At 40.8% G+C, this 12,453-nt stretch overlaps 1 protein-coding gene across 1 annotated transcript; it reads right to left on the reverse strand.

Annotated features, from left to right (window-relative positions):
- Positions 1–2,775: 2,775 nt before the first annotated feature.
- sash3 (SAM and SH3 domain containing 3) lies at positions 2,776–11,251 on the reverse strand. Its single transcript, XM_085244250.1, has 8 exons — positions 11,030–11,251; positions 9,448–9,543; positions 7,196–7,330; positions 6,417–6,552; positions 5,233–5,390; positions 4,575–4,787; positions 4,345–4,489; positions 2,776–3,507 (listed from the first exon to the last, which is right to left on the reverse strand). Exons 1-8 carry the CDS (start codon positions 11,084–11,086, stop codon positions 3,248–3,250), a joined length of 1,200 nt encoding a protein of 399 aa, XP_085100376.1. The 5' UTR covers positions 11,087–11,251; the 3' UTR covers positions 2,776–3,247.
- Between the last annotated feature and the right edge of the window lie 1,202 nt (positions 11,252–12,453).

Here is a 12,453-nt window from a genome sequence, read left to right on the forward strand (position 1 = left end):
AGCCTGGTTCTGCTGGAGGTTTGTTCCTCTTACAAGGGAGTTTTTACTTCCCACCATCACAAAATGCTTGCTCATAGGGAGTCGTCAGATTGCCCGAGCTTTGCTCAAATTACTGTAGGGCATTTAGCTAGCAATATAAAGTACTTTGAAGCAACCTTTGTGATTTGGCACTATATAAATAAACCTGAATTAAACTGAACAAATCAGTCTGGACGAGCACAAACACAACAGCCAATCAGAATCAGGCACAAGTTAGAAAATAACAAGTAATAAATGAGTAAATAAATAATTACACATAACAAATGTGAGCAAAAGCTATTCATGTTTTTTGTGTCCTCAAGCATAATTTATGGTCCCACAGATACATCTGTGCACGTTTCCATTTGGACAGCCTGAGAACCTACACAGATATTTAGATGTTGTAGTTTCTTATTCACATGCAGTGTGGTAATATCTGTTGCTTCATACACAGTTTAAATTGTGTCCTCATCATTTAGAACTAGTGTTTCACTTTTCATATAAAGATCAAATAGCAGATGTGCTGCACACCAAACTACAGCATGACTAGATTAAACTTTGTCCTTTTCCTCAGCTGAGCAGCCGCACAGAGCTGCCAGCGTGGGTGTAAACTCCCACAGATGTATATGCTATGTATAAAACATACGAGAAAATTGTTTTCACACAAGGACTCACAGCTAGAAGATCAAAATGTGGGAAAAATAAATCGTGTTTATCCCACAGGCAGATATGATCCTTTAAGATTTACCCAAATCACACTTTTTGAGATATTTTTTCACTGAATTATCACGAAACGGATAAAACATGGAGGGCAGAAACAGTAACAGAAACAAGTGTCTCTATTACATTATAAACATTGAATTTGGCGTGTTTTACTGCTGAAAAACTGATATAGTCCTAATAATGAAAAAACTCTTGCTGTGTCATTTTGAGTGTGACTGAAATTTATTTGCTAAATATATTTTAGCAGCCATAGAATTTCATGTGACTATCCCATGTACTTAGTAGCTATGACGGCTAAAATCAAGAGATGCAAATCTTCAGCCTTCCTCTACATAATTTAAGGTGTGTAACACAAAAAATATTCATTGCAGGGAGGTGAAATTGTGCAGACTTTCATTAAACGGACAAATATTCTACAAAAACAGCCCTTTTTGAACAACTGCATACCATCTCTTTGCCGTCACTGTTTTGGTGGATTATTGTCTCCACTTTGCATTTTTTAGATTCAGTGATTCACAAGAAATGATTTGCTGATCAGGCAAATCGCTTATCTAAAGAGAAGCCATGGCTCTCATGTTCTAATGACAGGGTTTGCTGCGAATTGTGGATTTATTTTAACTCTAAGCTTAAATCCGAAAACTGTTCTGAGCGCTAAAAAAAGAAACCGACCTCACCGTCACCTCGCAGTATGGCCCTGAAGTCCAAACATCTACATCCTACCTTCTGTCAGCACAGATAAAACCTCTGAGGAAGTTGATAACCCACGCTCAGTTTATTTCCACATCTGGAAGCTGCTGGAGTCACGGAGATATCCGCTGTGGAAGTCATGACAACCGCACGGGGGGGCATCAAGGTTATCACAGTTAATTCAACCTAAGCTAAAAGTAAAACTGAAGGTGAGAAAATAAATTTGAATAAATGAAATACAAATAAAAGGCATCAGTAGTGTAGCTGCTCCATCGTCCAACTTATTAAACAAATACCATCTATATACTAATCTATATTGCAGGATACTATTATACTACCATCTATAACTCAGATAGACTCACCAGCAACATTATTAGGCACACCTGTTTCAATCACATGAAAATAAGTTCAAAAGCTGCATCAGAATCAGGAAGAGAGGTGATTTGAGTGACTTTGAATGCTGCATGGTTGTTGGCAGCAGTCAGGCTGGTCCGAGTATTTCAGAATCATCTCCAGGATTCACAGAGAATGGTCTGAAAAAAGACAAGCGTCAGTTTTCTGAGCTTAAAAAGGGTTTGTTGATGCCAGAGAAGATTGGCCACGCTGCTTATAGTTGATAGAAAACTATAATCAGTTGCAACCAGTTGTTTCAACCAAAATGTGAGCATGTTGAAGGAGATCCAGCAGCAGAAGACCACACCAGGTGTAACTCTTATCAGACTACAATTCATATGGGCTCAAGATGTTGCCTGGGTGACGAGTTTCAATTTCTCCTGCAATGTTTGGATGACAGCATCAGCATTTCGCATGAACAGCATGAAGGCATGCATCCATCCTGCCACGCATCAACGGTTCAGGCTGCTGGTGGTGATGTCACAAGATCACAATCCAACACAATACCTTTGGGATGTAGCGGAACAAGAGATTCGCATCATGGATGTGCAGCCAGGAAATCTGCAGCAACTCTCTGGTGCTGTCGTGTCAGTACGCATCAAAACCTGTGACGAATGTTTCCAACACTTTGCTGAATCTGTGGCTTCAAGAATGAAAGCAGCTCTGAAAGCAAAAGAGAGTCCAACCTGAAACTTGTACTTTTATGTGAGTGCCTATTAAAATAAAACTAATACAAACTAATCGGATAACTAAAAGTAAAACCAAATGTTTTAAAAAAAAGAAAGTAAACATTAAAATTGAAAATTAAATTGAAACATGGCAAGCGAAACTATTTGCTTCACAAATGATGAAATGATGATAACTTTGCAAAAGCCTCTGGATACAGTGTGTGCGCTGACAGACTCACAGACAGCTATTGAAAACAAATGTGAAACAGTAGCAATTAACAGCTTACAGAATCCACATCTTGATGACAAATTTTCTTTAATTTTTTTATATTTACAACACTGCATCCTAATAGCATGAAAAAACTGCTGTAATATACATTATAACTTGCAGCAGTTGTATTCAAGTTACATTTAAGTATTTTACATTCTTAGACGTAGTCTCAGAGACTACGTCCCATGAAAATGGTTTTAATATGTACCATTACGCTCAGATACATTATGATAAATGATGACAAACAACTTTATAAATCAAACAACACAATACAAAAAAAACATTCATTTAAAATAATGTGTCCAGCTAGGACAGATGAAACAACCAAAACTGTGCCACTTGCTCAACAGTCCATGGCTATGTGACTATTGTGTTCATACAGTCTGCTCTTCTACCATGAAGAGATATTTCAGTGGGATTAAATCTGCATCCACAGAAACCCAGAGGACCAGGAGTAAGAGAAGTTTGACAAGTTGTCCATCACGTCTCAGGATCCTTCGTCCACTGTCAGCCCCTCCAGCTGCTCCTGCACATTCTCCAGCTGCTCCGTCTGGCTCTCTTGTGGCTGCTCGGACTCCGGCTCATGGTTCTCTACCTCTTCCTCCATCTTTGGCTCCTCGCGTACACTCTCAAGATTCTCTGAGCTCTCAAAACAACCCGAATCCCGCGGCTCCTTGGCGTCCTCCCCAGATGTTTCCTCCTTCTCCTTCTCCCCCTCCTCCTCTTCTGGCTCTGACTCTTCTTCAGCTACACAAGCACAAAAACAATCACAGTTTAATATATAGAGGTTTACGCCAATCCTTTTTATTCTTCCTGAACTCTGACAGGTCCTTTCATCTCGCTCAGCATCCAGCAGTAAAGGAACAACACAATCATTCATCCGGAGTCACTTTGTGTCCACCTGGTGAATCTAAACCCTAGCTCACTCCTGTTCAGCGTTGTTTATGTTCTCTCAAACCTCCTGAGGGAAATCCACTACATGCAGGCAGCTGACTGTTATTTGCTGCTGTGTTAGTGCATAAATACGGTGGGACAGCAGAGTGAACCAAAACAGTAAATCTGTGGGTCAGATGGCTAAAAAAAGAGACAAAACTACTAGTATTTAATGCTCAAACAGCTGCAGATTCAAGAAACACTTGCAGGTTTCTCAGCACAGATAATCACTTCCATCCGTTCACATCTCACCAAAGTTATTGTAGTATGTATGAAAATAAATTAATATGCTGCAGGTTAAATTACTTTCAGTGGTTTCAATGAGCAACGACTCTAATAGTAAGGAATCATGGACAGTCATCACTGTGGTCAAAATAATACAAATAAAGGTTATTGCGGTTTTGGGGAAGTAGATACTGATTCATATGAAATGGTTTTGAGTGAATTTTAAAGAAAGTTTAAATTCACAAACTGTCCTTCTGCAGCAAAGATGAGCCAAGATATTAAGACGAAGCACTGATAACACAACGTGAGCCATGAAGTGCACCTGATTGTGTAGTTGAAGCATAAAAAAATGACAAAGTGCTCCTGAAATCAGCATCCTTTGATTAGATATTATGAGCTTTGCAGCATCACAGTGTATAAACTTACAGTCTCTCAACAGCTCAGTGGCGTTCAGGATCTTGGAGCGCTGCTCTGGGTCTGTGATGTTCAGCTCATTCAGGTGAGACTCCTTCAGCCCTGCAAAGTCCTCCAGAGTCTGGAAACCATGCATGGACAGCAAAGAACTCAGCTCCTGCAACATGAGAGAGAATAAGGTTTACATCTCTGCGATCAGACAGAGGTGACCATCGCAACAGTTGCTCTGCAGTTTCCCTCACCATCAGGCCGATGCTGTCCAGGACTTCCTCCAGGGATTTGGGTTTGGATTTGGCTCGGTTGGCTTTTCTGCTGCAGCGTTTCCTCCTGGTCGGGGGGCTTTCGTCGGGCAGGAGGTTCACATAAATGAACTTAAAGGAGCCCACCTTGTTGTTGAGCTTCCCGGTCCAGGTGCCCACGGGGGGCTTCTCGATGATGTGGATGATGTCCCCTTTCTATGAAAAGAGAGAGCATTAATACTGGCAGCCTGACAGGAGATAAAAGAAACTCACAAAAGACAGAATTATGAGTTTAAATTAAAGTCTACGATCATCTCAAAGTTTCGCTCAATATCTGATCAAAAATCTATCCAGTGATTTAAGATAATGATCACCAGTGTAAAAGCTTTGAAAATATGAGTTTATAAATATTTTAAGAACCCCGTCAAGCAGACTTTTTTGATCACACATCATTGTATAAACTGCACTGAAATGATATTTTATCAAAGGGGGTAACCAGTAATGGAGGGTCTTGTAGATTAAACTCTTCCTTCACGGATGATAATCAAAATGACCGGTCTTCTTTTACACAGCTAACAAGCTCCCTGGAGGACGCCTCAGTGAGACAGCAAACGAGGCCAAATCGCAGCCAGTGAGGAAGACTCCCCCCTCCGAGACTCACTTGGAGTTTTAGCGAATCCACATCGTAGGGGCTGGGGGTGAAGTCGGTGTGGACCACAGCGCGGCCGCAGAACGGGCCGTTGTAAGCAATGCCGTTCTCCTCCAGTCGCATGCTGTCCCTCTGGCTATATCCACTGTCCAGGCTCTGTCTGTCGCTGTCTGAGGAGGACAGATAAGAAGCTGGGTCAGATTCATCCTGAGGCCTTCGCCTCTGCCCCAGAGGTTTAAACACACTGTAAACATCCCTGTATGACTCCAGGAATCATGCTGATGGGACACTGGGCCTTTATACAATATAAAAGGGGTTTTCAGGCTTTTATTAAAGTAATATGGCATTTTACAAAGATGTCAGACCTCTAAATAGCATTTATAACATAAATATATAATATTAGGTTGGACTTATTAACTATGAATGCTGGATAATTAAGTCAAAGCACTTTTCCTCCAGTGGGAAACACGGCCTTTTGAAGACTTGAACAGTTACAAGAACATTTTACTGGGAAAACTTCCCTTCTCAGTCATCTGTAAAATTATCAACTTGCTACTTTCAGTCGCTCCCTGTGGTTTTGCCACAGCGGGTAGCTCCGCATGTTTGATTTGGCAGATTTTTTATACCCTTCCTAACGCAACCTCATAAGGATTGGGTTCGCCTCTTGGGATCAAACTAGGCATCATTTGCTTGTTAAGTAATTATGAAATCCCTTAAATTGTGTAAATTAAGAAAAGCGGTGGCACTCACAATTTAGTTTAGCTTTGGGATTGAGTAGCACCTGTTTGGGAAACTTTTCTACCTCTGTTAAATTACTCCAACAGCAAAGTTAAGCCTGGTCTAACATTTTAACACTGTTTTAACAGCTATAATGCCGAAGACTCTCTATGCATCTGACCGAGGAAATCAGGTCGACTGAGTCAGTGACCTCCTTTAAATCTAAAATTAAAATACACTTTTAGGGGAGGAGAGCCTTTCCTGTTTTTACTTGAGTAAAAATCCTTCCTTTAAAGAATTCGATAGTCAAGAATCTAGTTTATCATTATAATTATTGTCTTGCTGTTAAAAGAAAATTAATATCACCCTAAAAAAGTATTCAGTGTATCCTTGGGCCACACGCAGTCTGTCACATCTGTGTAGTCGGACCTCCTGTTCCTCTCACACAGCCTGAAGTAGTGATTTTTTTTCACACTTACTGCCAGAGAGCTGGCGGCTGATGGGGCTGGGCATGGTGTCCTCCGAGCCTGTGGAGCACACCGACGTCCTCTGGCCTGCACTCAGATCTGGAAGCCAGTCGGAAGGGACAGGAGACAGCTCTTCACCGCTCTCCCCCTGGGGACAACAGTGCAAGTCAGAGGTCAGTTCACATTTACCTCCCATACATAATAAAAAAGTCAAAGAAGTGTCTCATTATCTTTGTCTCAAACTTGTTTCATTACCTTGGAAAATACTTTTGGGCATCTGTCATTGATTTGCAGAAAAGTGAATTCTTCTTTAAAAACACGGTCTGGCTTGTCTTTGTGCTAACAGACATTAACCTTTAAATGACAGATTGGTGGCAGTCTGCTAAATTTAGAGCTCTGAACTGAGTGAGCATTATACCAAACTTTGGTAGGAGATAGACATGAAAAAGCAGAAGCAGTGGAAGAGGGTTTATTCAGGCTCTTTACCCAAACATCAGCATCCCCACAAATCTAAAATACTTGATTACAAGAAGAGTGCACAGCACTGGCTGAACTGTAACATTAAATTCTGCAGTATGCTGTATTTTAGTTAAATCTAGAAAACGTTGCATGCAAGTTTTTGTGCAAGGTAAAAGAATAAACCCCTCTGCAGTACATGGATTTCTCCACAAGGTGGAGACAGATTCAAGTTTGTAGTAGTGTGAACTTTTTTTTTCCTTTTTTTTTTTTTTTTTAGGTATGCATCACGTGTTAACCTTTGGATTACTTTGTGAAACTTAAACAGTCTTTACCCCTTCTTCAGCTAAAGCCTTCTGCACCATCTTGGACGTTTTGCGGGTCATGGTGCGTGAAATGACATTGCGCCACTTCTTCCCCAGTTTGCTGCCACTTTTCACTGCTTCCTCTGCAGTCACACCATCTGCTACCTGGAGAAAAGGAGAAAAGGGAAAACCACCAGATGAGTTTTCAGTGTTATTTAAAGTCACTGGAATTAAGGTTGAGAGTAGTAAAAAAAAAATTCAAATCTAAGCCACTGACATGAATTTCCTCGGTGGCATGGAAGCCAGGTCATAAAAATTTTCTCACAGACTAAGAAGAGCGTTTGTGGTAATGGGGTTTGCGTGCGCACATGTTACTGCCATCCACAAAGTATTTCTCTGTCTCTCTGTAGCACGAACACGCACACACAGACACACAGTTTTAGAGAGTGTTACCAGACTCCATCTGCAGACAAACTGTGTGAAATTGCGTGCTTATTACTGACATCTAAAAATGTCGTTTTCAGGCTTTTGAGGTAGTTAACAGCAGAGACGGGCACATAGCTTAATCACAGTGATTATTAGTATCATGCAGATCCTAAAAAGCAACAGTGGGCGCTTGTGAATTAGTCAAGAGCTGTAGCCCAAAAACTTAACATTAAGTATTAAAAAGAGTGCCAAATAGACAGAATACATCAAGACAACAGATGCAGTTTTATCCTTAAATTGCTGTAGGTAAAATAGATTTGTCAGGTGAGTTATGAAGAGCAGCAGCAGAGAATTCCTAACAGCACCCACCTGGTTAGTGGTCACGTTCAACCACCATAACCTTCTACTAATAATACCCACAGGTTTCTGTTTTGGTTCTGCTACTCAGGTGTAGTTTTGAAGCATGTCGTATTAAGACAAGCTTTTTTCAATGAAGTCTACCATCTGTCCACATTACCTCCTGATTAAACTGTTGTAATTATTTCTATTTCTTCACCAATCGTTACTTTATCACCTGCAGGGTGTACAAAACACAGAAGCTCGTCGTTTCTCAGGAAAGAAACAGTGCGATCACATCACACCTGTACTGGCCTCCCTGCACTGGCTCCTAGTCCATTGCAGGATCCAGTTTAAAATTTTACTATTTGCTTTCATGAGCCCGAGTGGTTTTGAGCCATCCTACTTAACCTGGTCTGTAAACCAGCTGCTTTTAGAAGTTTCTAGATCCACGCTCAAAGTTGAGTCGTGTAGTAGTTGAGCAGGTTTCCTGGGTTTTATCATGCGGTCTTATTTATTTGTATTATTGTTTATTTGATGATGTTTTGATATTTTTGCAGACTTTAGTGTATTTATTAGTGATGTGCTGATTGGTAATTATCTTTGTATTTGGCATAACCTATACAACACTTTAGTCAGCTGATATTAACAGAATTTTGGGGGGTCAAGCTTGGCTTCCCTGATTTAAAAATCAATACTAGATTTGCAAACTAACCACAAGTTTGTCCATTTAGCTCCATTCCCTCATATTCAGTGAGAAATGTCTTGATTTGAAGCCAATTTTGGTACAAATATGAAATAATTTGGCCCTGGAGAAGCCCTCAAAGCTTGTCGTGCACTTATTCTTAATGAAACACTATCATGAAGAAACGCTGCCGTTTATCGGCAGTGTAAACATTCAGTAACCACAATGACAATGGCAAACCCACGTCTGCAGAGACCGCTGACAGGGGTGTAACAGATGAATTCTCAGCAGAAAGTTTTAAGCTCAGAGTTGACGTAAATGAAAAATAATAAGGCCAAATTTAAATGGATACACTCTTCGGGGGAATACCATTTATGATTTTCGGACGGAGAGGCTCTCTGCTTGACTAGACCGGAGGACATCCTGTCTGCATGCTGTTGTCATCTGGGGCTCTGTGCAATGCTTCTCATTCTTACTTCCTCTGTAATCATTTCTCTCTAACTTCCACTCAGTAACCTGAATGTTGCTGGGAAATTATTAATATATTCTGTTAATTTTAAAAGTGTTATCATTTGTTCACACGTGTAAATCAGGAAGCACCAACTGGGCACTTCTGTAACAGTCATAACTGAAAAAAAGCTTCCACTTGACCTCTGGTGGATGCGTTATTTAGAGAAGGCCACAGTACGAGAGACGAGGAACAATGTAACAAAATATCTGGAGGAACTGCTATTCAGGAAGTTAAAAGAAGAGATAAAATAGGTATTTTTACTTTTATAAACTGATGTTTTGTATATTTTGCTTGTTTTGGGCAAATCCCAGGGAAGAAACTTACATTCTCCTCCAAGCTGAACTCCTTCTCTGACACAACAGGAGAGGTAGGCTTGGGCTTCATGAAATCCTTGAAGCTGCTGGACCTCTGCAGGGTGAGCTGCAAACAAAATGTGCATTGCACTTAAATATCATGAACTCATGAACAGCAAAGAGGATCACACAGTTGTTCAGTGGTTTTCTGTGGAATAACTGATAATGCTGAACTTGCGGTCGTGCACACAGTACGATCTTATCTCCTCAAATTTGTGAACAGAAGGGGTTTCTTAGAAGTAATGTGTGCCAGTGTTTCTCCACACACTGTTATCGAAGTTGAAGTCACGGCTAATTGAACGTCTGCACGGTGATGTGGCTGCATCTGATAAGGTTTTACAAAGGTATTGCAGCTGTTTAGCAGGAAACACAAAGGAAATGATGTGCGGCTAGATTCATTAGGGTTTCTGCAATAAATAGCTTGTGTTTTCAAAAGTGGCATACACAAGACCTTGGGGGAAGGACAGGAGCACCAAAGCTAAAATATATACAAGAACATGATTTCATCCTCGCAACAACATTGGTTTTTTAAATTCTTTTTTAGTTCAAACACCAGAAAGGCAAAGCTCTAGTAATTTTGAGCAAAAGAGACAAATTTGACTCATTTTTTTGCATATTTTCCAGATTTAGACTTTCTTGTAGCTGTTGTGGAAACTTTTTGTCTAATTTTCCATTTAACCACGCCGCCGTGCAACATCTTATCGCAGCTCATCCTTCTCTCTCTGCTCAAACCACAGGAAACTGGCAAAGCTTTAGCAACTGCTGCCAGCCAATCATTGCAGACATCCAGCCAGCACCGGTGGCTTACGGTCTACCTTGTAAAGTTTAACCACCAAAGCTTAACCTTCAGCAGTCTTGGGCCTCAGTGACATTTAATATGACAAGTTCTGGTGGCAAATGTTTCTTTTCCCATCCTCAGTTTTTATTTAACAGCCACAGACCTTTCAGCTAAATCAATCTTCTATTAAAGCCGACAACCGCAGCAGTGACATGAGAAGAACAAACGCAGCGAGTTGTGTAATGACATGGCGTGAAAACGACCGCGGGTGGAGAGCTGGATGGAAAATAAGAGCACTGGTGTCAAGTGTAGGAGGTTCACTATCTTGATAGCAGCTGAAGACAAAGTCAGCAGAAGCCACAAAGCCTTCTCTGACTCAAACTACATCTGCAGCAATGATTCACCCTGCCAGAATAGAGGAACTTTACTTTTCTAAAAATGTACCGAGGCTGCAGCCAAAACGGTAGTTAGAAAAGGTAGGAAATATTCTGCTTTAGGCAAAAAGCTGCTGCTGAACCTCAAGTGTTGTCTGTGTTCGTGTGCGTTCAGCTTAACCGCAAAGGTCTGAACTAACTTAAGCTGACATCCTGTGTTGAAAAGATGTGCACACAAAGAAGACAGCTGATGTCGAAGTGCAAACAAGTGTGTGTGGCAACAAAAGTCTACAAAAAGTAACAAATATAAAAACTATGACTTTCTGTTTAATATAAGCATTTCTAAGTGTAGCTGCACAGACACATCAAAACAAAGAATTACAGCAACCAAAAAAACTCACCTTCTTCTTCTGCACCTGCTCCTTCTCTGAGGCATTTGATGGCCTTCGCCTCAACATCTTGTCCCTCTGTGATCCTCAGATCTCCCCGGACAGAAAGCTGTGGGAAAGTTGGACCCGCTTTAATCACCTGAGGATTTCTGTGACTGCGCGGTCACAGCCCGAGTCTGATTAAAAAACTGAGGAAGCCTGTTGTGTGCTGTGTTGCTGCCGAGTGAACTGCAGAAGCCAGCAGGAAGTCACGTGGCCATGCTGAAACTGAAGAGGCAAACCCTGTTTTTGGTGACTGCACGGAGACTCGTGGTTTTGTTACAAGTATTGCTCACAAGCGCATGCTATTTGCTCTCTGTGGCTCAAAACTGAACATGATACATGCAACCTTAATGAGTATTTCATTACAACACTGTTGACTGTTACCACATATCAAATGGTGCATAATCACCTGTTTCTCATCATCTTTAAAAAAAGTTTTAAAGATAAAAGTTAAGTCAAGTAAAAGCTGGCTGGAGGAATATTAATCAGCAAAAGATGTTGATGATCTTTTGCTGCAGTGTCACAGCTGCAGTGACATCCCGCAGCCACTTATACAACATTACTACCCCTGCACCGTCTTTGAACTTCTGCAAAAAGTTGCAGTTAAATTTACTGGCTGTAAAAACTTCTCTTGTGTATCTTAACATCTGTGTTGTCAGGCTCCTTTGTGTGCTCACGATGTTGAGGACAAATAAAAGGTTTTGATTTTGCAGTCTGTCGTTTAGCTTCAGTTTTAGTGTGGAAGTGAAAGGCAGCTAGAGCTGACATATTTAGCAACTCAGTAACAGCTTTGCAGCTGCAGCTACAGGAGGCCATAAAAAATCAAAAAATCACAAACTGCTGATCAGATTGCCCAAAAACTCACATATTTACTCACAAAGTGGTTTATGGGACAAGTGAGTTAAAACAAAAACGGCCAGACACATCCTGACAGGATAGAAATGGAGCATTGAGACAAAAACAACTTGTGTGACTCAGAAATGTGTGCGCTTGTGAGTGCGCACTGAGCTGGCAGGACAAGGCGAAGTAAATGGCTGGCAGTAAATGTAAAGAGGGAAGTACGATGCAAGTCAAGTTTAGTTTGTTATTTTGGAGGGAGGGGGGGGGAGACCACATGATAAGAGGATGCCCTATTTTAGTTTCCTGTCAGTCGGTTAAAGGTTGGCAAGCAATCTCGCAAAAGATCTCAAATGGGATGAAAACAACAAGCAACAGCTGATTTGGACAGTGCAAACTAACACATAGTAGTGTCAGAAACATTCAGACGTTTGGGTGACTACAGTGCTGCAGAGATAACAAAATAAGAGCTCTTAGCACATGTTTAACGTAAAGAAAAAATAAAAACACTCATGCATAATGAAATTTGTGTAAAGAAAACAACAAAACATTATTAC

The sequence above is a fragment of the Mchenga conophoros genome, linkage group LG2 (genome assembly GCF_057382185.1).
Source record: "Mchenga conophoros isolate Kocher_MC1m ecotype Shallow Benthic linkage group LG2, M_conophoros_male_GT1.1, whole genome shotgun sequence".
Taxonomy (NCBI): domain Eukaryota; kingdom Metazoa; phylum Chordata; class Actinopteri; order Cichliformes; family Cichlidae; genus Mchenga; species Mchenga conophoros.